Here is a 27665-nt window from a genome sequence, read left to right on the forward strand (position 1 = left end):
GACGGAAGAGAACCCTATTTTCCTTCCATTTAAAAAACGGAACGGACGCAAAAACGGATGTCAGCGGTGTCATCCCATAGACATACATTATGTCCGTTTTTCATCCGCAAACGGATGGATGAAAAACGGACATACGGAACGGACCCTCCAAAAGTGCATCCGTGTCCGTTTAAAAAGAAAAAAGTCAATGAGCAGAACAAAAATACGGACCGTCCGTGTGAAAGGACCCTTAGGGCCGGTTCACATTAGTGTGATCACAGAGATCGCATGTAATTCGGAGCGCACTGCTCCTAAATTACATGCGATCTCTGTGCGGTGCAAATTTCAGCCATACAGTTTGTATGGCTGAATTCGCACTGCAATCGCACTAAACACGCACATGACCCTTTTTTTATCCACAGCAGAATCGGATCGCATGGTGGTTCACACTTGTGTGATCCGACTGGAGTAAATTACATGCGATCTCTGTGCGGTGCAAATTTCAGCCATAGAGTTTGTATGGCTGCATTCGCACTGCAATCGCACTAAACACGCACATGACCCTTTTTTTATCCACAGCAGAATCGGATCGCATGGTGCTTCACACTTGTGCGATCCGATTCTGTGTGAATATGCAGATCACACTGCAATATGCGATCTCAACTGGGGGTGTCGTTAACTTTTAATTGACACCCCCTGCGTATCGCATATGGCAGGTTTCCCGCATCGCAGAAGTGTGAACCGGGACTTAGAAGTCAAATTTTGTGACATTTTGCTACAATATTTGCACTTAACCCCAGCAGGAGGCGGTGTTTTAAATGGGACGTAATGCCTAATGCCTATTGGCTCCTGATCATGTGAAACTGTTATGCACAGTGCTGATGTCATCAGAAGCCTACCAATCATTTATTCATTTATTACAGGTACTTATATAGCGCCATCAAATTACGCAGCACTTTACATATATATATATATATATATATATATATTGTACATTCACATCAGTCCCTGCCCTATAGGAGCTTAGAATCTAAGGTCCCTAACGCAGATTTATACATACACATACTAGGGCCAATTTAGATAGGAGCCGATTAACCTACCAGCAAGTCTTTGGAGTGTGGGAGAAATCAGAAATACCTGGAGGAAACCGACGCAGGCACAGGGAGGACATACGAAGTTCATGCAGGTAGTGCTGTGCTTCCCCACCATGCCATTTATTTCTTGGAGCTGGAAACTCTAGCCAAATGTAAGCTCTGTGTCAGAGATGTCAGAGCTTACACAGGGTAATGACTTCCTAAATGACTAATGACTACCTGAATACATTTACTCATTGTGGTGTTTCAGAAAACGTATGGGTTCAACAAAATTAATACTGGCAGCAGGGCCAGGGAAGGGGGTGTATGGTTAAAAGGGGGGGCAGTGTGTAAATGAAGGGGGGTGTAGGGTTAAAGGGGGGCAGTGTGTATATGAAGAGGGTGTAGGGTTAAAGGGGGGTAGTGTGTGCAGGAAGGGGGGGTGTAGCATTAAAGAAGGGCAGTGTGCGCAGGAAGGGGGGTGTAGGATTAAAGGGGGCAGTGTATACAGGAAGGGGAGAGTGGGGTTAAAAGGGGGGGCATTATGTACAGGAAGGGGGGCAACGTGTACAGTTTTTTTTGGGGGGGTGCAAGGAGCTGGTCTTGCCTAGGGTGCAAAATAGTCTAGCACCGGCTCTGACTGGCAGGCAAAGCTTATTCTGTCCATTATTGCTGCAGTTAATTAACACTAACAGTGTCCAGTCAATGGCTCTCCACCAACCATTGACTGGACAGCAAAGACAAAGCAGGAGACTGATGAGCTCATCCCATTGCCACTCTGCTTCCTACTACTCCTTTTATCATGCCCCTTGCACTGCAACACAACTGACCCTTGTGCTGCTTCTTACTTTCCTAGTCCGAGCTCTGCTGTTCAGTGACTGCAAGATGTTGGTGCTAAATCAGATTAAGGTACTTATACTGTTTGCTTTTTTTTTTTTTAAACACATTTTAAGGATCCATTAATGAATACACAAGTGCATTCATTTTTTAAAATCTTCCTGGAGTCCAGCCTTAGATGAGTATAGAAGACTCGTATGTAGCACTTCTTTGTCTTGTAGACTAGACAAGGAGTAGAGATTTTTTTTTCATGGAGATCAGAACTCTACAAATGATATGTTCCAGCTCAATTATAGCCTTTTTTTGGAATTCTGCAAACCATAAAGGATGTATGCTTGCGCCAGCTACAGGCTAATTTCAAATACAGCGTTGCGTAAGTCAGAACTTGCTTTCATTGAGAATTTTTAAAGATTTGTCAACATGGTGGATGAACAAGAAAAAAAGTTTCCTACTGATTACCATATGATGTTAAAAAAAATATATATATATATTCTTTTTTTTTTTTTTTTGTATAATATGTTGGTGCCATTACAGGCTCCAAGAAATGTACAGCAGTGTTCCTCTGTAAGGTGCCCTTTGGTGTTTTGTTTTAACAGCTCAGTGTTGCAGGTCTCTAGCTGATAATCACCCCACCAACTCTACATTGTCTGTAGGAGGAAATTGAGAGCTGTGTTACTTACCACTGTTCTTTATATCCTGCATGTTTCCATGGTAACAGCAGAAAGAATTATCAGTTTCAGAACTCACTGCTTACTTTGTGCAAACTTTTTGCATAATATGAATTGTCACTTCGGTGTTTTAAAGCTGAACTCCAGGCACATACAGTATCTTACAAAAGTGAGTACACCCCTCACAGTTTTGTAATTATTTTATTATATCCTTTCATGTGACAACACTGAAGAAATGGCACTTTGCTACAATGTAAAGTAGTGAGTGAACAGCTTGTATAAGTGCCGGTTCACACTGCACGTACACCGCGACTTCGGCGCAACTTGCACGGACTTCATAAAATGAATATCTATGCAAGTCGCTCCAGGTCGCCCCGAAGTAGTACAGGACCCTTTTTCTAAGTCGGAGCGACTTGTGTTGCTCCTATTAGAACCGTTCCTGTACTACACAATGGACCGCGACGGTCCACGACTTGTCAGGCTGACAAGTCGTACTAGTGTGAACCGGCACTAACAGTGTAAATTTGCTGTCCCCTCAAAATAACTCAACACACAGCCATTAATGTCTAAACTGCTGGCAACAAAAGTGAGTACACCCCTAAGTGAAAATGTCCACATTGGGCCCAATTAGCCATTTGTCATGTGACTCATTAGTGTTACAAGGTCCCTGGTGTGAATGGGGAGCAGGTGTTTTAAATTTGGTGTTATCGCCCTCACCCTTTCATACTGGCCCCTGGAAGTTCAACATGGCAGCTCATGGCAAAGAACTCTTTGAGGATCTGAAAAAAAATAGTTGCTCTACATAAAGACGGCCTAGGCTATAAGAAGATTGCCAAGACCCTGAAACTGAGCTGCAGCACATTGACCAAGACCTTACAGCGGTTAATCAGGACAGGTTCCACTCAGAACAGGCCTTGCCATGGTCGAACAAAGGAGTTGAATGCATGTGCTCAGCGTCATATCCAGAGGTTGTCTTTGGGAAATAGACGTATGAGTGCTGCCAGCATTGCTGCAGAGGTTGAAGGGGTGGGGGGGTCAACCTGTCAGTGCTCAGACCATACGTCGCACACTGCATCAAATTACTCTGCATGGCTGTCGTCCCAGAAGGAAGCCTCTCCTAAAGATGATGCACAAGAAAGTCCGCAAACAGTTTGCTGAAGACAAGCAGACTAAGGACATGGATTACTGGAACCATGACCTGTGGTTTGAGGTTAAGATAAACTTACTTGGTTCAGATGTTGTCAAGCGTGTGTGGCGGCAACCAGGTAAGGAGTTCAAAGACAAGTGTGTCTTGCCTACAGTCAAGCATGGTGGTGGGAGTGTCATGGTCTGGGGCTACATGAGTGCTCCTGGAACTGTGTAGCCACAGTTCATTGAGGGAACCATAAATGCCAACATGTACTGTGACATACTGAAGCAGAGCATGATCTCCTCCCTTCGCAGACTGGGCCGCAGGGCAGTATTCCAACATGATAAGGATCCCAAACACACCTCCAAGTCGTCCACTGCCTTGCTATAGAAGCTGAGGGTAAAGGTGATAGAGTGACCAAGCATGTCTCCAAACCTAAACCCCATTGAGCATCTGTGGGGCATACTCAAATGGAAGGTGGAAGAGCACAAGGTCTCTAACATCCACCAGCTCTGTGATGTCATCATAGAGGAGTGGAAGAGGACTCCAGTGGTAACCTGTGAAGCTCTGGTGAACTCCATGCCCAAGAGGGTTAAGGCAGTGCTGGAAAATAATGGAGGCCACACAACATTTTTAAACTTTGGGCCCAATTTGGACATTTTAACTCAGGGGTGTACTCACTTTTGCTGCCAGGGGTTTAGTCATTAATGGCTGTGTGTTGAGTTATTTTGAGGGCACAGCAATTTTACACTGTTATACAAGCTGTACACTCACTACTTTACATTGTAGCAAGGTGTCATTTCTTCAGTGTTGTCATATGAAAAGATATAATAAAATATTTACAAAAATGTGAGGGGTGTACTCACTTTTGTGAGACACTGTAAATAATACAGAAATATCTTCATACATAATTAAATGTATTTTTTATTGCAATAAGTAATGTAACTACCTGGATTGAACTTGGCACCAGCCTCTTGCGGACTCTGAGCTCTGACTGAGAGAGACAGAAACAGCAAAAGCTGCCGGCCAACTGTGCTGCAGTGCTTGTGTGCTAACAAGACGCATGCTGATAGGAGGAGAGAGCAGAGTGACAGGAAGATGATCTCATCTGTGTGCTGTTTCTTCTTTCACTATCCAGTTACAGGCTGGGGATGAGACCTGTGAACGTTACATAAAGTGGAACTAAAGTCAGGAAAAAGTACGTCTACTTCAACAGTCCAACGGGCATGAGGTCCCTCAGTGGTGCCCACAGCTTCTTAATGGCTTATTCAGGGTGCTGGTCATGGTACGTCTTGATGGGCCAGCATGGTTGACGTCAGTCTCACAGACACACAGCAGTCATTGGCCTGGCACACTGGCAGTGAGCCAGAAATGTAAACTGAGCTGCGCATGCACATATATGACAAGATCACAAACCGATAGTTCAGCAGTGGAAAAACAGGTCTCCTGCTTTGTCAGACAGGGTGGTGCTTTGTGGCAGAGCTGTGTAAATCTCAGGATAAGGTGGACCGAAATAGCTGTTTGCCTGCCATTTAGCTTTTAAATATAGTGTGGATTAATGAGCGTAAAAAAAAGGTTGCAATTATCCGTAGGTATCAAAATTCCTGTTGTTTTTGTTTTCCAGTGTCTTGTACACAATATATTAATTTAGATGGCTGATAATGATACCTGTACCCGATTCATATGTCTGATTGGATTATGGTCCTTTTCATGCATAAGGCCCCTTTCACATTGGGCACACTCTATTGGATTAGCAGGGGATCTGTCCCCTACTGAGCAGAACAGAGTGGCAGGTGACAGGTCAATTTATGCATAGTGAACAGAGACTGAGTCTGTTTTGCTCTCTGGGCGGTCAGGTGTAAACAGACTAGGGATCGACAGATTATCGGCAAAGCCGATATATCGGGGGCCGATTATATATCGGAATCAGCTCCTGACATGACCGATATTGCCGATATTTTGGGAAAGTGCCTGTACCGGAGTGATACCTGCAGCTAGCGGTATCACCCCGGTACTGGCATCTTGTAATGACAACCGATGAGGCTGAGAAGCCGCTCGGCTGTCATTACAAGGAGAGGGAGGGGGGGCTTCCGCGGCTCGTCCGGGTCTCCCGTCCCACCGGGAGACCCGGGCAACCAGCCTGCACAGCCGCCGAAGTGAAGACCCGATTAAAGCCGCATTTGGCTCTGATCGGGTCTCCATGTAAAAACCCGGACGTGATGACATGACATCAGTTCCGGGTACTGGCGCCAAATTAAAAAAATTTACAGCATTCAAAACAGCCAAACTTGGAGTTTTGAATGCTTTTAAGTGCAGAGGAGGGGTTTGGGGTCTTTTAGACCCCCAGATCCCTCCATAAGAGTACCTGTAAAAAAAAAAAAAATGTACGAAAATATTGGGTAATAAAAAAACGATATCGGTCTATCACTAAAACAGACTGCCCTCCTATCCTGATCTGCCTAGATATCGAGCGTCAAATCCCCTTCCATTTTTTTTTTTTTTTAGCGGACCGGATCGGAGAGATGTAGGCGGGTGTTAACGGACACAAGTCCAGAGGGGTGAAGGAGAAGTCTCATCATGCCACCTAAAAAACTGACAGGTAGACCTGAGCGGACCCTTCATCTGAAAGGGTCCTAAGGTTCTGAAGCATTGTATCTTTATATGTATCTTTTCATCTTTGTTGATGTTAAGCCTGCCGTGGGATACACAGTGGTTCTCTGTACTTCTTCAAAACTCAATAAAGTTTGTATGAAACTAAATTAAGCAAGGGCTGGTTCACACCAGAACGCGCACATGCACGTGTGCGTTTTGCGCGTTCCCACACATTCCATTGATTTTAATGGGCTGCCAAACGTACAGGAACACGCAAATGGTAAAGCAGGCATGTCTTTTACAAATTGTGCCACACCAAACTGTACTGCACTACCATGCGGTTTGGTGGCCACAAACACACCGTGTTTGCTAGATGCATTTGGGGTGCATCTATCTCATGCACTGTGGGAAAGGCACATTTTCGTGCATTATGGTGTGAATGTGACCTAATGGTTTAGTTGTTAAGGTCAACAGCCTATGATTTCTTTGCATGATTTTTTCCTTTAACCATAAAGCAGCCCCTTGGTATAAAGCAAAGTTAACCAAAGAGTTAAAATTTGATTTAATATGTGCAGTCTTGTGCACTGGAGGACTTCCAGCTTACACCATTCTCCGATGTGTTTTGAAGGCTAGAGTTTTGCAGCTGTAGTATGTGAAATATCAGTATGTGTTGCCAATTGAATATTGATCTACTGCAGGAGTTATGTTTGAGCCATACATAGAGCCTTTCCTACCACGTGGCAAGGCAAGAATTGTGTCATAGGCAGCATACTGCTGTCTGGGGTCAACTCAAGACAAGATTTTCAACTCTTCTTGGCCCCCAGCTGCTTCCTCTTCTTATGACACCAGGGAAATAGGGTAGTGCTATAGAATCTCCATTTCTGCTTTCATAGAAGTATCAGGCCACTTTGAATTTATATTTCAGTGTTTTGTAGATCCTGGAAACTTAATGTGCAAGTCCAGCCAAAAGTGTTTTCTTTGTTTTAGCTTTGAGTAGAGTGGGGATAGGTTAGAATCTTTGTTAGGGTTTTGCTGCTGTCCAGTGCCCCAATAGAGAGATTTCCTCTCACTTCCTGTCCTGGTGACAATGCTCCCACCTAGTAGTAGGTGAGGTTAAGCCTTCACAAGCAGCACAGACTTGAATTGCATAAAATTAGATTGCCTATTTACTCTTTGTAAATTGTCCTTTTAACCAATAGGATCACCTATAAAATAAATAATGCAATAGAAAAGTTTTGGGAGAAGGGAGGAACCAAGCTCAATTTTTACCAGAACAGTCAAGATTCAGTCTGGTTATGCATCATTTCAATAGTGTTAATTTCTTGTAACTGTGAACAATTTGGATTAAGCTAGAAGGATCACCAGAATTTGCTATAGCCTTGTAGAATCCCCTGAGGGATGAAATGCATCTAGCACTATAGCCTATGCAGATCTGTGCTGTGGGAAGGAAATAAAAGCACATCTTTTTTTTTTTTTGCTTGTGTTGGCTGTAGCACCTCCCCAGGCAGAAACCCAATTTATAGATGTTCCTATGGGGTAGCTACAGCACAGCACCAGCCACCACCCCTCTCCTCTGTGTATTAGTGCATTAGATGTGTCATAAAGAAACCTTGTATAAGTAGAAAGAATAGACACCTACTAGTTATACTGTGCAACATCTTCATTCATCTGTGACGTTGCATCTAATTTGGTATTCATCTACTTCTGTCCGCCATGATATCTCAGCATCGACAGTGAAACAGGACAAAGTGCAATATGCAAAGTATAATTTCCCCAAAAGAATAGGAGGATGATCAACAAAGCTTTCTGTTGAAACTTCTACTCAAAAGTATATGTAAGCCTACCCAGTCCCGAACATGGCAAATACACTTGAACATGTTAAAGCCCAGCTCCTTGCAGTGGGCTGTGCCAGCACTGCAAGAGTTAGTTGCTTATGTCTAGGGGAATAATAAGAGTAAATTGACTTACCTGATCCTCTGCTTTTCCCTGCAGCTATACCAGTCCTTGCACTCTAGTAGGCTAGGGTCCTGATGTCATCAAGAACTGAGCAGGGTCCATAGCCCTGCTCTAGCAGTGAGTATTCTGAGGGACAGTCCACTGCAAGATCCTCCTTGTGGTCCACGCTGCTGATTGTGCTCCACTTCTGCAAAATGGTATTTTATTTATTTGCAGCAATTGACCAAAGAGAGAGAGGGTTTAGATCATTAGATACCCAAAACACAAGTCTGCACAGACTACAGTCTCTACTGCCAGCTTTAGCCAAGATTGTCATTTTGGTAATTTAGCAGTACCTTGGTGGGCGAGTAGAGGACTTTATTCATTCTCCAAGCTAATTAGCAGTCCTCTGCCAGTCTCCAACTGCTCAAAACTATCCTCTGGCAGAAATTCTTTACTCTAGTACTCCAGTTTAAATATAGCTTCCTCCATTCCAGGCAGGAGAGGTTCAGATCTGTGTAGCCCTTCCTAGACAGGTGACCTAGGAGGTTAGCAGCACTGGCAGCACGTATCCCGAAGCTCACTAAGACTGGAAGGAAATACCCTTTTTTTTTCCTGGTTAACCCGAATATTTATATCCTCCTCCAGCAAGCACCACTGCTGGCAACAAATCTTCTACTGGTTGGTCAGAGGCACAAATATTCATAGTCCAGCTCTGTTGCTTTTCAGTTAAGCGCTAACTGGATACAGCCAGGCCTTACTAAATTTGATGGGATTCCCCTGCTTGAATCTCATACATGAAATATGAACAACGCATATCCTTCTATAGTGTGTACATGTTTCAATTAAGAGCACTAAGTGTCAAGATTGTGTCTGGCTATGCATCATCTCATTACATGTTTGTGTTAATTTCTTCTAACTATGACAGGTTTGGATTAAACTAGAAGTATCACCAGAACTTGCTAAAGCTTTGTAGAATCCCCAGGGGGACCAAGTGCATATTGGGAAATAAAAGCACATCTTTTTTTGCTTGTGCTGGCTGTAGCACCTCCTTTGGCTGAAACCCAATTTATGAATGTACCTAGATATATGAGGTTGTAAACCTGAGACATGAAATATGAACAAAGCATATCCCTCTATAGAAGGGATATGCAAACTGTGGGCCCTCCAGCTGTTGCAGAATTACAATTCCCATGAGGTATACCAAAACTTGGACAGCCACAAGCATGACACCCAGAGATAGAAGCATGATGGGACTTGTAGTTTTGCAACAGCTGGAGGGCCACAGTTTGCATATCGCTGCTCTATAGTGTGTACTTGCCTCAATTAGGAGCACTAAATGTCAAGATTGCCTCTGGTTATGCATCATTTCATTCATTCTTAGAGTAATTTCTGTCCACTGCCCTGTTCCTCTGCTAGCAGCATGAATCACTTCTAAAAAGTTTTAATGGCACCAAGAGAAAACAGGTGACAGGGGAGGGACCTCCAGCAGATTGATAGCCTCAGCTCTATTTCTGTGAGCTGTGTCAAGAGGGGGCGTGTTCTTTCTCTCCAATCAGCTCTCAGAACTCTCCTCACTGAGCCCTTCAGAGTGTAATTTTAGCTCTCCGCCCCCATTTTATGAACGTTTAGAGAAGCTTTACAAATGTAGCACTTTGAATGGATGTAGAGAAGAGAAGACTGCAAATAGGTACAATTTATGTTGGAGGATTTGTTTCATCTCTGTGTATCACTTGAGCCAGTCACTTCACTGGGTATATGTAAGGCAGGGGTGTCAAACTCGATTTCTTTGCGGGCCACATCAGCATTATGGTTGCCCTCAAAGGGCCGGTTGCATAGGTAAGACTAGATGTCCAGAGCACCCCACACCCCCACCTAAAATCAGATGTCAGGAGCTCCCCCCACCATCAGAAATCATGGGTCCCCCACACTCACATCACAATGCACCCCCCTTACCATGTGCTGCTGCCAGGAATAAGCTAGGGGTAGAGCACTGAAGCAGAGAATGCAGGGTCTGGAGGAGGACCAGAGGAAGGCTGGAGTCAGCTGCCAGAGTCTACTGAATGCTGAGACCAGGGGAGGTGGAGATTAGAGCATGCCACATTGAGGTGCAAGGTCTCTAGGAGCAATTCTGTCCTCCTCTCTGCTACTGACTGCCGAGACTGCGTGGGGGATTGGATATGAGAAGCACAAGACCTGGCGGATGAGTTATATCCTCCTCTCTGCTGCCGATTGCTAAAACATGGTGAGGACAGAGATGAGGGGGGTGCTGTAGCTGCAGGATCGGTGTGAGGGCTACATGAAATTGCCTGGCGGACCAGATTCAGCCCCCGGGCCTTGTGTTTGATACCTATGATGTAAGGGTTTACAACCAATATAAGGCAGGGTGGCAAGATATACAGTATATTATCATTGTAATTAAATATGTGTATACTCAGATGTAGATCTGGCAGTAAAGCTGGTAACTTTAGGACATAACCAGTCTATTTTTAGTTTAAATAAAACTGGAACTGACAGCTATTACCTCTTCTTTCAACCATTATCTCATTCCCATAACCTCTTGGGCTTTGCACTGCATAATAGAAGATGTTTAAAGCTTGCAAAAAGTTAAAAATAATGAGTTAAGACAACTAACTAAACTGTGATAAATGAAATGCTTTTTACTTGAGAAGGAGGATGCCACCGAGCATCTGACAAGCACATGCTTATAACATCTGAAGCAGCTGAGGGTGAGGACAATGACGACAGCTATGTTCACGCATTAGGGCAGCCAGAGAAGCGCAGTGCCCTGGATGTGCAAGAAAGAAGAGATTGTTAACTTCAAAATCAACAGCAGAGCTGAGAGAGCAGGAATTGGGTTAAAGGCAAAGTGCATGTAGAAGAGATGACAGCGCTCAAAATAGGAAAGTCAGCAGCAAGAAAGAGCGATCCACGAGTCTTGTGAAATAAACCATTTTATAGAGCTAAAATAGTCAAGCTGAAAGAAGTGAGAGGAGAGGAAATGAATGGCTAAAAGATAAAATAGGAAGGAGGAGGGAAGGAAATAGAGAAGTACTTAGAAAGAGGGCAGTGACAGCCTGACGGAATAGAAAAAGAGTGAGAGACCAGACTTGGGAAGAGAAAATTGTGAAGATACAGACAAAGGAAAGCTGGATAGAAGACCGTTGAAGAGGGAGGAGATAAGGCAACGCTTAAGTGAGATCAGAGTGGAGAGTACATTAGAGGGTGAATGAGAAAAGTAGAAGGAGGGAGCGAAAAAGGGAAAACGTGAGACAAGGAACTACAAGAGAAGAGAAAAAAAAAAAAAGAAAAAGGGGACCGAGGGAGTGGAAGGAGGAGGACAGAGAGGGTTACCACCTCCCAAACAGGGGCAGAGAGGCTGGACTGCAGATAAACTGATGCTGGGGGAGTGATGGACAAGGAGCGCATTTCAGGTAAGAAATATTATTCACAATTTCATTTTGTTGCTTTTTGTATTCTTTAAACCCTAATTCTCCTTATAAGATGGAACCTTTTGGCATGAAATAGGGTTACACGTAGAGTAAATCACTATTGTACATTTTATAACTTCTGTTGTATCCGTATTCTGGTATGCAATGTGAATCTAATACTTTTCTAAGGAACTGTCATGCCCTTTAAATTTAAAGTAGTTGTCAAAGTCAAATCTCTATGGGGTTGATAGAGTGCAAAATCTGGTGCATCTGTGAATAGAAACCAATCAGCTTCAAGGTTTTTTTTTTGTCAAAGCCTAATTGAACAAGCTGAAGTTAGAAGCTGATTGGCTATCCTGCACGGCTGCACCACATTTTCACTCTCTAGTTTCAGTAAATCAACCCCTATGTGTTCTTGCCATTCACATTGGTACATCATTAGACTGTGAACATTTCCTGTAAGAGAGTTTGGAGCTGAATGGATGAAGTAATGAAGGATATGCATATGGCATGCAGGTGGACTGCTGTCATATCAAAAATCTTTTTGTTTTGCTTGTGCCTTGCCCACCTACAGAAATCCTTCATCATCTGGTAATCTATTGTATTCGGCAGCCCTCCCCTCTCAAAGTTCAGTCCTCCACAGTTTCTTCCTGTTCTTATGGCACCTCCTAACTTCCTCGTGGCTCTTGGTAACTAGGATATAAAGCCGGGGAATTTTAGACTCTAGATTAGGGGTCTTCGAAACTATGGTCCTCCAGTTGTTTGGGAACTACAGATCAGGGGTCTTCGAAACTATGGTCCTCCAGTTGTTTGGGAACTACAACTCCCATCATGCCTAGTCATGTCTGTGAATGTTAGAGCTTTACAATGCCTCATGGGATGTGTAGTTCCGCAACAGCTGGAGGGCCGTAGTTTGAGGATCCCTGCTCTAGATGAAATAGTGTTTTTTTAGTGACCAGCCTTTTAGAAAAACAAATTTGCTTGCTCTGCCAGCTACGACTTGGCATTACGCTTGAACATGCTACAGAATATAGGCGTGCTGAGTAGGACTGCACACTCCAGGATCTACAATGCTGCTTCTGTTTGACTGCTGACCAGTGTAACCTACTCCAGACCATACCAACAAGGATTTTCTTTTCTCTAGCCAAACGTGCTTCTATTTACTTGCTGATGTCGGTTAAGGGCGTTCAAGTTACATCTCTATTCCAAAGTATAACACTGTCACAAGTAACTTTCCAGTGGTTAAAGGGTTTTTTTTTAAGGGGAGGTCCAGATTTTGCTGCCACGTGAGCAGATAAAACTGGAGACCATCGTGCTGTAGTAGAGCAGACCTTGTCACAGTCTACATCATCTCTGTGTCATCGTCTGGGCATTTTTTGATGGTTTTCTTCTCTTGTCAACATTATTTTGGATATTTAAGAGGTATACACAATGGAAAAAAAAAAAAAAAAGTATCAGGAAAGATTTCAGGAAAATTATATGATTGTCTGGATCTTAGAAGATGATGTACCAACAGTTTAAAAATAGGACTTGAGAATTGAGCTGAACATTTCTTTTGATTCATGTGTAGAGGAATCAGTTGATTTACTACTGCTGTTTGCCTAAGAGTTTAAAATACAAGAAAGATTAGAATATCAGAAATCAGCATGTGCAGGTCAGGCAATGACTGAGAGGATGTGGTCACCAAGGAATTGCTGTCAGCACATTACTCATAGGCAAAGGGAGGGGGCTCACCACGTACAGTTTCGGCTGTGTCACAAATCCAAATCATAGGGTTTTCAGAAGGTAGCACTGAAGGGATTTCCTCTTATTAAGTGCAGAAGAAAGGCTCCCTAGCTCTGCTACTCAAACGTGTGCTTTCAATTGTCAGAATCAAGCCAGCTACTGTTAGCCTTGTGCGTATCCCTGTATGTGAACATCATAGACAGCTAGCTCATTGAATCACCTTCCCTAGTGTTTGCATTTAAAGAATTACTAATGGAAACCAACTGTCTACTCTGGTGAACCCTGCCTACTGCCTAGAAATAAAGTCTTTTTTTACATTGGCGGAGAGTGTTTGCAGTATCAGAGCTATTATTAGGAAGTGCTTGATGATTCTGGACTGGAAAGAAAGGTCTGGACAGATTTTTTGGAAATCCTTAAATATAATTATTAATACAGCATAAGGCCCTGGTGCCCAGCCTGAAGCCCGGGGGCCCTTTGCCACTTTTTATGGGGCCCTCTCGGCCCCTGCAGACACTAATCTGTGTTTCCTTATAGCCCTGTTATAGAATTTATAGCCCTGATTTATAGCAGTCTAATGTAATATGTCTCCTGTCAATGACAGTCTTTTGAAACATGTCCCCAGTCTCCAGCAATTCCAATAGCATTTTTAACAGTCTCTGACAGTCTCCTGCAGTATGTCCTCAGTTTCTGACCATTTCTTCTTCAATCTCAGAACATTTTTTGTATCATGTCTGCAGTTTCTGAGTATCACGTGTACTATGTCTGCAGTCTTTGACCACGTCTTGTACCATGTCTGCAGTCTCTGACCACGTCTTGTACCATGTCTGCAGTCTCTTACCAACTGTGTTACCTTTTCTGCAGTCACTAACCAACTCTTGTATCCTGTCCACAGCTTCTGAGGATCTCCTGTATTAGGTCCACAGTCTTTGTCCATCTCCTGTAATATGCCCATAGTCTTTGACTATATTCTGTTGTGTGTGTCTGCTATCCTTTGAAATTTAGGTGCGGCCCTTTTGGTGATGTCAAAGAACCGCACTTGAGGCCCACCATATCAAGAAAGTTGACCACCGCAGGCATAAGGTCTGCTCCAGTTGCTGGTTTGCTGCTATATCTAGACTGTCCCAAATACCTTGGCACTCTCTTTTTCTACAAATGTTGAAACGTTGCATTAATAACAGGGTGTTTGGTCCAATTGGGAGCTCCTTACAGATATTACCCCAGATTGGAATCCTTTTCTTACCTATACCCTGTTCCAAGGGTCTCCACCACATTACCTCATCAGCAGTTATTTGACATTTATATGGTATTGGGATGTTTTGGCACAGAAAGGGGGTTATGGCTGAACTTGAGGCTGGATGTTAATATTAAGGGATTGTACTGAGTTTAAATATTAGATTTCGGGGATAGATTCAAGTTTGGAGTTGATTTTAGGAGTTAGGCTCAGGTTAAGTGTTAGTTTTAGGTTGAGATTAAGAGAGTTGAGTTTATTTTGAAGTTAAGGGTTAATAAGGGTTTAGGGCTTGATTTTTGGATTATGGTGCCATAGCAGGTAATATTTTTGGGTAAATTGGGGTGAAAGATTAGATTTATGGGCTAGAGTTACAGTTTAGTTTGAAGTTAAAGCTGGCTATATACCACCTGGCTCAACAAAAGTTGAACTTTCCCTCAGTATTTATTGAAGGAGCTGTGTATAAAATTGCGTCATCTGAACAATGACTGCATGCAATCAGATGCAGGAACTGTTCAGGTATTCAACAGCAGCAGGTCCTGCTGGCTACTGGATACAGTAGCTGGTAGGGGTGAGTCCTTTATCCATGCTGTTTAACATGGATGGGGGAATCAGTTAATTTCTGATGGAGGTGTATGGCTAGCTAAGGGGTTGGTAAAAAGGATTAGTAGAGGGTAAGGTTTCCTATGCAGGCTAGCTAACCTAATGTTCAATTTTGGGATGTATGGCATACATGACATACATGGTTCAAAACACGTAAGGGGGAAGAAAGTTTAGTCCTATAAACTTTTTAGATGCTGAAACTTTATGTAATGAAACACTTTGCCCTGATACTCCCACACCAAAAATGATTGTGCCAATTTTCAGAAGCTAGAAAACAATGGAGCCCTTAGAGAAGCTCTGGCAATGCATACACATTTGGTTATTTATAATTATTGTAAAAATACACTATATGGTCAAATTGAGAATAACCCTTAAAAATCTGACAATCTGATGTTGAATAACGTACCATATATTCTTATCCATTTTTAATATTTTGATTTTGCTATACCACCCAATTCTATGCTAACCCATGACCAAGCACTTAATAGATACTTTCAGATTTTAATATATGCGTGTGTGGCCTCTGTACAGAGAAGTCAGATCAACCCTGGCATAGGCAGTCCTAGTCTGAGATTACAAACTCAATGTAGTTAGAAACAGTAATATACACAGCATAGTACTTTCCGTCATTAAATAAAATGCCTACTCTGTTGGACATAACTAGTGGATGATTCATTTCCTAGCAGTGACTGTACCGTGGCTTGTAATAGGCACAGGCAGTCCAGCAGCATGCAGGATATGATGTATGAAAACTTGAAGCAAAGGAAAATGGTGCTACTATTTCTAAACAACAATCAGGTAATATATTTCAATTTACCGCATTTGCGTAAAAATAATAAAATCCCCAGTTTTTAGGCTTTTTCAACAGCTGATTAAATAATTTACTGAGTGTGCAGCTTCTTGCCTCTGTTCCAGTTTAAGCTGATGCCATAACTTCTGCCCCAGGTAGCCATGTAGCTGTGCATGGTAGCCAATCAGCTTCTATCTTTAACTTGTTCAATTAATCTTTGACAAAAACCATGGAAGCTGATTGGTTTTTATGCAGAGCTGCACCAGATTTTGCATTCTCCAGTTTTTACAAAATCAACCACTATGTGTTTCTATTGATACACACAGTGTAGGGAAACACAGCTCTAGTCCCTGCATGCAAGGGTGGCTCTATAGAACACTGCAAATGAAAGGAGCCACCCTTGCGTTCAGGGACTAGAGAAAGCAGGACCAAAGCTTTTTTTGGCCATACTTTTTCTGTGGGTCACAGAAATGCTCTCCTATGACCCAAAATCAGCCGATAGTGGGCTATTACTCGCTATACACTGACATGGCAGAGCTGCTCCAGGCTCTGGAATATTGTCTGGATCCACCCATTTGCCTGATTGACAGCTGGCTTTACCTATTAGCATGCAGCTGAGAGCCCCACCCCCTCTCCTACCTGGCACTCCAGTGAGGGCTGCAGAGCAGAGAGCGGTGAGTGACAGTCAGTGGTCATGTGATCACTCAATTTCTCGGGCTTAGAGCAGACGTGGGACAAGTGCAACATCACACAAATATTGCAGCATAGAGGTGAGTATGTATTTTATTTTTTTTTTTACAAACCCCAAACCTCTCCTTTACTCTTCCCTGTAAAGGCCAGAAGTTCAGGGGAAGCAGCACTAGGAGAACTGGAGCCAGTAACTTTGAAAGTTGAAACCTGCAAGTTGCTCAGGTTGGAATTTTAACGAATAGTTGACTGGGGAATGTTTTTTTAATTGTATTCAATGTGTTAAAATAAAAAAGAAAAATGCTGAGGGTTTAATCGTGTAATATGGTTTACAACACTTTCATTCTTTTTTGACAATTAAATCTGCTCTGCAGTATTCTTGTGTAATGTTCATGCAGCATTGGCTGTACTATACATTGGAAACTACAGTTGCTACTTAAGTAAGATATGGCACTGATAGGATGCTGAAGACTGATTAGGCCGAATGATTCATAATACAGTGTAAAAGATACAGGTCATGGGTGAACCAGTTCACATAGAAATGAGAACTGGTGCTTGTCATTCCAATTTGTTAGTGAGCAAGTCAGGAAGCAACAGTAGAAAAACCTTTAAAGTTTGTTACAAGCAGTCATTTATTTTTTAGGTTATTTTACGAAATATACAATTCAGCAATACTTTATAATAATCTATTGCAGCCCTTCATCTTTTTACCTTATAGGAACTAGTGATCAACCGATATCGTTTTTTTACCACCGATACCGATATTTTAGTCATCGGATATTGGTATCGGCCGATATCTGCCGATATTTTAATATTTTTTTTAATGTCTACAGGTACTGTGGTGGAGGGATCTAAAAGACCCCAAACCCCTCCTCTGCACTTAAAGCATTCAAAACGCAAAGTTTGGCTGTTTTGAATGCTGTAAGTTTTTTAATTTGGCGCCGCAAGTACCCGGAAGTGATGTCATTTCATGACATCACTTCCGGGTACTCTGCGGCGCCGATTTCAAAGAACTGAAGACTAAGTCAGACGGCGCCGGTGCAGATGGAGACCCGGTCAGACGGCGGCGGTGAATGTAGGATGCCCGGGTCTCCCGGTGGGACAGGAGACCTGGGCGGGCTGCGGCGGGAGAGGGGGGGACGTCCCCTCCTGCTGCTTGGAATGACAGTCGAGCGGCTTCTCAGACTGTCGGCTATGGACACCGGTACTGGGGTGATGCCTCTAGCTGCAGGCATCACCCCGGTACATGCACTTTCCTGAAATATCAGCAATATGGGTAAATCAAAAGGCCAATTCCGATATATCGGGGAAAGTGCATATCGGCCCTCGATATATCAGTTTTGCCAATAATCGGTTGATCCCTAATAGGAACCCCTAAAATAATTTTTAGGTCTCAGGAGAAGGAGGCCCTTTACATTGATAGTCGGTGGAAAGCATCTCCCCTTACAGTGGTGCCAAAAATGCCACCCTTAAGTCTGCAACTTCCCGCAACGATGTAAAGTATTCTTTCGTTTCCAAGCAGGCATGGCCTTGGTCACTTGATTTTTTATGGATGACTATTGTACTGATTTAACGAAAACCGTTCGTTCTGTTATCGTATGAGAAATATTTTCGTGCTTATCTCTTTGGATAATTTCACATAAATTGTCGTGATCGGCTCTCGAAAGCTGTGTACTAAGGATCAGATTATTAGATGATCGCTATGAAAGCTGTGTTTTTCGTCAGATTTACTTATTGTGTGTACTAGGCAATAGGCATTACAGATAACTAAAAATATTATTGTTGTCATGCCACTAGGACTGTCAAGAGGTCTGGGACCTGTAATTATGCATGTGCTATCAAATTTGAGATCAACCAGCCGGGGCTCAAGGAATCCTTCATTGGGAAGAAATAGCGCCTTACAGATAGATAAAAAGATCAATGTTGTCAGTGGGAACCTATCTGAGAGGTAGAAATTGCTTATTGTTCAAGGAACCCCTAGAAACCTGTGATGTAAATCTTAAATTATTGACATTTTGTTTGCTATCTATCATATAAAGGTGCATTTTTTTTCTCAATAAAACCCTTGTTTTCCTTTCCATGTCATCCTTTGTTGTATCTCAGCGTTGCTGTCTTCCTAACACCATTGCCGGGCTTGTAAAATTCTGTAAAAGGACAGCTACCGGGAGGTGAGATCCTACTAATATAGGCATTTCCCTAGAACTACATCTCCCAAGAGCCCTTTCCCTTCCACAGAGTGTGGTCAGGTTTTTTAGATGTCCAGGCAGCAGCATTGCTGGAAAACAAATATACAAAAACATGTGGAGTGGCAGGGCCGGTCCTACCATGGGTTCCACTGAGTCCACTGGACCCAGGCCGATCTTGGAGAGGGGTGGCAAATCGACACCCAAGATTTGTTTTCCAGCAGTTTTGTGTGTCATCCAGGGGCAGCCACTCTGTTGCCCTATAAAAAGGCCGCCCTGTCCTCAACATGCATATTCATAGTTGCTGGGCGCTGTTAAACACCCGAGCACACATGAAGAGCTCAGGTGTGTGTGCTGCTGGGGGCGGGTACCCACAGGAGACAGAGAGCAATGAAATATCCCTTCCTCATTGGCTCTGCCAGTAACCAATGTTCAGGCACAGCCTGCAAGGCTTGCATTTCTATTGGGTGAAACTGAAATAGGGGATGCAGCCGGCCTTGCGCCCAACCCGCCCTTTTCTGCTCTGGTGAATGCGTGAGGCTAGGCACTGAAGAATGTGGGAGCACTGGAAGAGAGCAACAGAGGGAGGGATAATATAAGTTAGTTCTGTTTGACCGGACACAAAGGGTCCATCATTTTTTCTAGTAGTGGCTGCTGATCTGCTGGATGGTCAAATGTTCCATAACCTGTCATGCTCAAAAATCACTGTACGGCCCTATCTTGCCATTATTCTACCCTAGCCTGCCCCTATACTACACTAGCTTGCCCTTTACTGCCATAGCCTGCCCCTATACTGCCCTAGCCTGTCTAGATACTACCCTAGCCTGCCCCTATACTACCCTAGCCTGTCCATATAATACCATAGCCTGTCTATATACTACTCTAGCCTGCTCCTATACTGCCCTAGCCTGTCCATTTATTACCCTAGCCTGCCCCTATTCTACCCTAGCCTGTCTATATACTACCCTAAGCTGCCCCTATACTACCCTAGTCTGCCCCTATACTACCCTAGCCTGCCCATATACTACCCTAGCCTGTCCATATACTACCCTAGCCTGTCTATATACTACCCTAGCCTGTCTATATACTACCCTAGCCTGTCTATATACTACCCTAGCCTGTCTATATACTACCCTAGCCTGCCCCTATACTGCCCTAGCCTGTCTATATACTTCCCTAGCCTGCCCCTATACTGCCCTAGCCCACTCTTGTACTGCCCTAGTCCACCCCTATACTACCCTAGCCTGCCCCTATACTGCCCTAGCCCGTCCCTATACAGCCCTATCCCAGTGACATATCCTCCATGGGTGCAACGTGTTCACAGGTCCTGAGGGGTGGGGGCCCACTGTGCTGACACTGTTGTCAAGCACAGCCAGTGAGCCAATGAGGAGGGAGAGGGAGCGAATCTGAGCCGTAGCTCTGTGTGTAAATGTACACGCAGAGCAGCAGCTTGGGAGTGAGCCGGCTTAGGTGTCTCCAGAGCAAGCTGCTGGCTCTGGGGCACTCGGCAGGATGGAGGGGCCAGGAGCACCAGCGGGGGTCACGAGAAGAGGAGGATCAGGGCTGCTCTGTGCAAAATCACTGCACAGAGCAGGTAAGTACTGTATAACATTTTTGTTATTTTAAAAACAAATTGCTTTAAATATCTCTTTAAGCTACCTTTAAAGGTGCTATTTGAAATAAAGTTAATTTTTTGTATTATTATTATTATATAATATTTTATATTAAAATAACTTAGGGCCGCTATTACACACTATGGGGTTGATTTACCATAGGAAAATTGGCTATTCACTTTGCAAGGGAATTTGCACTTTGTGAGGGAATTTTTCCCAGAGCTTAGTGAATGCGGCGAAACTTGCAAAGAATACCCAATTATGTGCAAAGCAAAAAAAAAAAAAAAAAAACCTGACTTTTTGCTTGCACATGATTGGATGATGGAAGTCCACAGAGCTTCACTACATTCACTAAGCTCTAGAGAAATTCCCCTAAAAAGTGCAACTTCCCTTGCAAAGTGAACAGTGTATTTCTCTTTAGTAAATCAACCTCCATATGTCCTCTCTTGGTGTTCTGTACCTGCTGTGTGTTCAAATAGACTGTGCACTTTGCAAGTGCAGTTGCATTCTGCAAAGGCAATTGCTCCAGAGCTTAGTAATTGGTGGGGATTTCACTTTGCAAAGAATACCTAATCACATGCAAGGAAAATTTAAAAAAACAGCATTTTTGTTTGCACAAAATTGGATGATGGAAGTCAGCAGAGCTTCACCTCATTTACTAAGTTTTGGGGCAAATGCCCTTGCAGAGTGCAACTGCACTTTTGCGAAATGCATGATCTGTTTGCTTTCAGTAAACCAACCCCTGTATGTTTGTGTGCATAGATGTAAATGTAGTCATACAAGCTCCTTTTGCTGTGGCTGGCTGTCTATAAAGCTGTAATCACAGTGGTGAGCCAGGAACACTGACCTCCTAGCTGCTCATTACTGACAACGAAAAGCATTCTGAGCAAAGAAAAAATCCTAAAATAGTCTACAGTCGCAAGGGGGCTAAAATGTTATGTCTTGGAGAAGTAGCATCATCCAACGAGTGGAATTACAAGAGTTTTTTGTGGAGCATAGCTGATATATAAAAGCAGAATATTTTTCCAATGAAGACTTTCAGTGTATGTCCAGCCAAAAATCTGTTTTCCAGTTTTGGAAATGTAGGGAAGGATTAGAACCCCTGTGTGGTTTATAATGCTATCCTGGGCTCAGAGAGCCCCGCTGACATCAGTTTTGCTAGACAGGAAGTTAGGGAATGCATGGACACAGACAGAAATAAAAAAATGTTGATGGGGGTTCTAGCATTCCCCGACTTGCAAAACAAACAAAAAAATATGTATGTATGTATGTATATATATATATATATATTTATATATATACACACACACAATATATTACCAAAAGTATTGGGACGCCTGCCTTTACACGCACATGAACTTTAATGGCATCCCAGCTATAGTCCGTAGGGTTCAATATTGAGTTGGCCCACTCTGTGCAGCTAGAACAGCTTCAACTCTTCTGGGAAGGCTGCCCACAAGGCTTAGGAGTGTGTCTATGGGAATGTTTGACCATTCTTTCAGAAGCGCATTTGTGAGTTTAGGCACTGATGTTGGAGAAAAGGCCTGGCTCACAGTCTTTAATTCAATCAAGTTCCTCCACCCCCAAACTCATCCATGTTTTTATGGACCTTGCTTTGTGTATTGATGCGCAGTCATGTTAAAACAGGAAGGGACCATCCCCAAACTGTTCCCACAAAGTTGGGAGCATGAAATTGTCCAAAATGTCTTGGTATGCTGACGCCTTAAGAGTTCTCTTCACTGGAACAAAGGGGCCAAGCTCAACCTCTGAAAAAAAAGCCCACAACATAATACCCCCTCCACTGAATGATTTGGACCAGAGAACAAAGCAAGATCCATAAAAAAAAAAAAAAAAAAAGAAAAAGATGAGCGAGTTTGAGGTGGAGGAAATTGACTGGCCTGCACAGAGTCCTAAACTCAACCGGATAGAACACCTTTGGGAAAATCAGAGCAGAGACTGCAAGCCAGGCCTTTTCGTTCAAGATCAGTGCCTGACCTATACAAATGCGCTTCTGGAAGAATGGTCAAACATTCCCATAGACACACTCCTAAACCTTGTGAACAGCCTTCTCAGAAGAGTTGAAGCTGTTATAGCTGCAAAGGGTGGGCCAACTCAATATTGAGCCCTACTGACTAAGACTGGGATGCCATTAAAGTTCATGTGCGTGTAAAGGCAGGTGTCCCAATACTGTTGGTAGTATAGTATGTGTGTGTGTGTGTGTGTGTATATATATATATATATACACACACACATATATATATATATATATATATATATATATATATATAGTATCTCACAAAAGTGAGTACACCCCTCACATTTTTGTAAATATTTTATTATATATTTTCATGTGACAACACTGATGAAATGACACTTTGCTACAATGTAAAGTACTGAGTGTACAGCTTGTATAACAGTGTAAATTTGCTGTCCCCTTAAAATAACTCAGCACACCGCCATTAATGTCTAAACCGCTGGTAACATATGTGAGTACACCCCTAAGTGAAAATGTCCAAATTAGGCCCAATTAGACATTTTCCCTCCCAGGCGTCATGTGACTCGTTAGTGTTGTAAGGTCTCAGGTGTGAATGGGGAGCAGGTGTGTTAAAGCTGGTGTTATCGCTCTCACTCTCTCATACTGGTCACTGGAAGTTTAACATGGCGCCTCATGGAAAAGAACTCTCTGAGGAGCTGAAAAAAAAAAATGTTGCTCTATATAAAGATGTCCCCCCGTGACTCTAACAAAGCACAGCAGTGCGAAACATGTCGTCACGGCAACCCTGATGCTTTCCAGGCCGGGTCCTGACGCTTGCTGACGTCACTTCCGGGTAGCGGCCTCCGGTGTGGATACCTCCGGGTGGTGGCTCCGCGGCACGTCTACACTGCTCCGGTGCGAGCAGCCACACTATCAGGTGGGAGGAAGCCACGCCAACCTATCGGCTGGTCCGGTCTGCTTTTGGCACATAAGATCCTTCTCCCTCCTGCCTGGTTCCCTGTTGTGATCATCTACACAGTTCCGGCTCACCCAGCGGCTCGGTCATTGCCAAGACCCTGAAACTGAGCTGCAGCACAGTGGACAAAACCATACAGCAGTTTAACAGGACAGGTTCCACTCAGAACAGACCTTGCCATGGTCGACCAAAGAAGTTGAGTGCACGTGTTCAGCGTCATATCCAGAGGCTGTCTTTGGGAAATAGACGTATGAGTGCTGCCAGCATTACTGCAGAGGTTGAAGGAGTGGGGGGTCAGCCTGGCAATGCTCAGACCATACGCTGCACACTGCATCAAATTTGTATTCATGGCTGTCTTCCCAGAAGGAAGCCTCTCCTAAAGATGATGTACAAGAAAGCCAAGCAGAATAAGGACATGGATTAATGGAACCATGTCCTGTGGTCTGATGATTAACTTTTTTGATGGTGTCAAGCGTGTGTGGCAGCAACCAGGTGAGAAGTACAAAGACAAGTGTGTCTTGCCTACAGTCAAGCAAGGTGGTGGGAGTGTCATGGTTTGGGGCTTCATGAGTGCTGCCGACTCTGGGTAGCTACAGTTCATTGAGGGAACCATGAATTCCAACATGTACTGTGACATACTGAAGCAGAGCATGATCCCCTCGCTTTGAAGACTTGACTGCAGGGCAGTATTCCAACATGATAACGATCCCAAACACACCTCCAAGACGACCACTGTCTTGCTAAAGAAGCTGAGGGTAAAGGTGATGGACTGTCCAAGCATGTCTCCAAACCTAAACTCTACTGAGCATCTGTGGTGCATCCTCAAATGGAAGGTGGAAGAGCGCAAGGTCTCTAACATCCACCAACTCTGTGATGTCGTCATGGAGGAGTGGAAGAGGACACCAGTGGCAACCTGTGAAGCTCTGGTGAACTCCAGCATGCCTGACATGCAAATTTGTTACCCATGGACAGAACACGTTCACAGTCAATGGGAATATGCGCATCTTTGAAAACTGTTTCTCGCAATATATGGTCGATGGCCTCACTTGCTCTTGCGGCCTACTGTATGTAGGCCGCACAATTAGAACATTGCATGCTCGATTCGGTAAGCATAGACGACTCGTAGAAAAAGGCATGACCAAAGAAGCCATGAAGTATAGTGCCCCTAGGCATTTTGCGGCAACACACAATGGACAATCTGCTGGCCTTGGGGTCTGGGTGATTGAATCCATACCAGGGAGTTTCCCCCTTGCCGAACATTTTAGGCGTTTATGCGAGAAGGAAACCTTTTGGATTTATACTCTTAATTCCCTCACTCTGTATGGGTTGAATGAGGAGATTAAGATTAGTTCTATCATCTAGATGAGTATAATTATAATAACAATTTTTTTATTCCCTCTATAATATTTTTATTTTTATACCATTTGTATTCCTTGGTAGAAATATGCATTTGTGTGTGTGCACTGTTCCTTGCGGGTGTACACTCTAGGGTGATTCACTAGTGCTTACACGTGCTGTTCCTACTATTATTATGACTACATTTTATAATAGGTTTTTATACTATGTCTTTTAACATTTCTATAATATGCTTTTTAACATTGTTGATCTGATTTATATTGTCTTTATATATAAGATTGTTTTATATATTTTTTTTTTATACTGTTCTGACATATAGGATCGTATGGAGCATTGTATATGAAGGCTTTTTTGTCTTGATCATTTCCTCCTCCCACCTCCCTCCCATTTTATTTGTTACTTTGCCTTCTATTTATACATATTCAGGGTGTGCGGTCTCCACCTATCAGCTTTGAGAAAAGAGCCGTGGGCGGCTCTGAAATGCATTAGCCACGCCCAGTCCATGCCCACTGTGCTGACGTCAAGCCAACCAGGAACCTGGCGGCTTACAACGCGGTCTTGTATAGAGGCGGTTTGGAAGCCTCCTGCTCTCCCCACCAACCAAATCGACACACGTATGGATCTTGCCGAGCCTCATACTCGCTGCTTTTATTATAGCCTCTCTGACCCCTGGAGGGTCTGACGTGCACATATCATCTTATATCTTGTAAGTTGCCTAATTGTTTTAATAAAGCCACAGTCCTTTTAATACTGCAAATGTTGTTTGTTTGTTTTCTGGTGAACTCCATGCCCAAGAGGGTTAAGGCAGTACTGGAAAATAATGGTGGCCACACAAAATTTTGACACTTTGGGCTCAATTTGGACATTTTGGACATTGTACTCACTTTTGTTGCCAGCGGTTTAGACATTATTGGCTGTGTGTTGAGTTATTTTGAGGGGACAGCAAATTTACACTGTTATACAAGCTGTATACTCACTACTTTACATTGTAGCAAAGTGTCATTTCTTCAGTGTTGTCACATGAAAAGATATAATAAAATATTTACAAAAATGTGAGGGGTGTACTCACTTTTGTGAGATACTGTGTGTGTGTGTATATATATATACAGTATATGTAAACATATGCGCTAATGTAAAAATGGCTGGTCAGAGCAACTCCATAACTGCAGATTTTGTGAGATGTTCCTGGTCTGCAGTGGTTAGGACAGGGCTTGACAAATTTTCCTGAAATCTAGGAGCCAGCTAAAAAAGTTAGGAGCCAGTTTTTTTTTTTTTTTTAAACTAACAACCAAGCTTTATTTAATAAAATGGATACTAAATTTACACATAAATACGACTAGAACCCCACTCTTCTCTATAGCGCAATTGGATGAAAACAGACTGTCTGTCTCTTTCCATCCAATGCCATCTGATCCGATCCACGGGATGGATAGAATATAGAACCACCATCCGTCTGCTATTGGCGGACAGGATCAGATGGTGGCAGATTACTGCTCCATAGAGGAGAATGAAGGGTCCGATCAGGTCTGCCTGAAAAACTGACAGGCGGACCTGATCAGACAGCCCGTGTGAAAGGGGCCTTCGGCTGTGGCATGGCGATGAGGAAAAAAAAAGATTATATATATATATATATATATATATATATATATATATATTTTTTTTTTTTTTTTTTTAATAGTAATAATTGGAAAAAAAAAAGAAATATTTTTTTAATGTTTTTTAATAATTAAAAAAAAGAAAAAAATATTATTTTTTTTTTTTTTACATTTAAAAAATAAATTAAATTAATAATAATAACCACACTCCCTGTCAAAGGTAACTAATTGGACAGGGAGATGGTAATGCATTGAGAACAAACAGGCAGTGGAAACAGACATTACAACAGTCATTACTCCCGGCCACCACAAGAGGGCGCCAGTTCCCCATTGGAAGCCTCTCTCATCTCAAGTAGGCCGAAAAGTCGGGGCCTCAATTTTTGGACGGCGCGGAAGTCCGTGCACTCCGTGCGCGGAAGTCCGTGCAAAAATGACAGGACACCTTCTGCAGGGCACCCCAGGCACCAGGTCGCTAATGCTAGTCGCAAATGCGACCTGGCGCCCGGGGTTTGTCGAGCCCTGGGTTAGGATCTACCAAAAGTTACCTAAGGAAAGAGAACCAGTGAACTGCCGAAAGGGTCATGGGCGGCCAAGGCTCATTGATACACGTGGGGAGCAAAGGCTGGCCCATGTAGTCTGATCCACTAGAAAAAACTACTGTAGCTCCATTTGCTGAAAAAGTTAATTCTATTCCCGATAGAAAGCTGTCAGAACACACAATGCATTACAGTTTGTTGTGTATGGGGCTGTGTAGCCGGTCAGGGTGACCATGCTGACCCATGTCCACAGGCAAATGCACCTATGATGGGCACATGAGCATCAGAACTGGACCACAGAGCAATGGAAGAAGGTGGCCTGGTCTGATGAATTCAAGAATGGTTTGAGGAACACAACAATGCATTTGAGGGGTTAACTTGGCCTCCGAATTATCCAGATCTCAATCCATCTGTGATGTGCTGGAAAAACAAGTCCGGTCTATGGAAGCCCCACCTAACAACTTACAGGACCTAAAGGACCTGCTACCGATGGCTTGATGCCAGATACCACAGCATACCTTCAGGGGTTTAGTGGAGTCGAGTCCATGCCTTGACAAGTTATGGTGGGTGGTCAAAATATTATGGCTGATTGGTGTATACTATATATACTTACTGTATATACTTACTGCTCTATCCAAAAATAAGAAAAAAGCCTTTAGACTGGAAACACACTTCAAATTGTCTTTTTTTTAGTTTTAGAGTGGTAAGAAGTTAGAACCCTGGTCATGTTTTTATTATTTGGTTTTCAGTATAA

General features: G+C 43.2%; 1 protein-coding gene across 2 annotated transcripts in view; it reads left to right on the top strand.

Moving 5' to 3' along the window:
• The window catches only part of SEPTIN9 (septin 9), a 492973-nt gene that overhangs the window by 102423 nt on the left and 362885 nt on the right, over positions 1-27665 (top strand). The window contains exon 1 of one of the 2 annotated variants that reach the window (XM_082272027.1): positions 11078-11647. The exons of the other annotated variant lie outside the window; for it this stretch is intronic. Within the exon in view, the coding sequence (XP_082128153.1) occupies positions 11626-11647 (22 nt within the window). The 5' untranslated portion in view covers positions 11078-11625. Of the gene's footprint in view, positions 1-11077; positions 11648-27665 lie in introns of those variants that run through there. 2 annotated transcript variants of the gene reach the window in all.

Source organism: Pelophylax lessonae (assembly GCF_965119305.1).
Source record: "Pelophylax lessonae genome assembly, chromosome: 11".
NCBI lineage: Eukaryota > Metazoa > Chordata > Amphibia > Anura > Ranidae > Pelophylax > Pelophylax lessonae.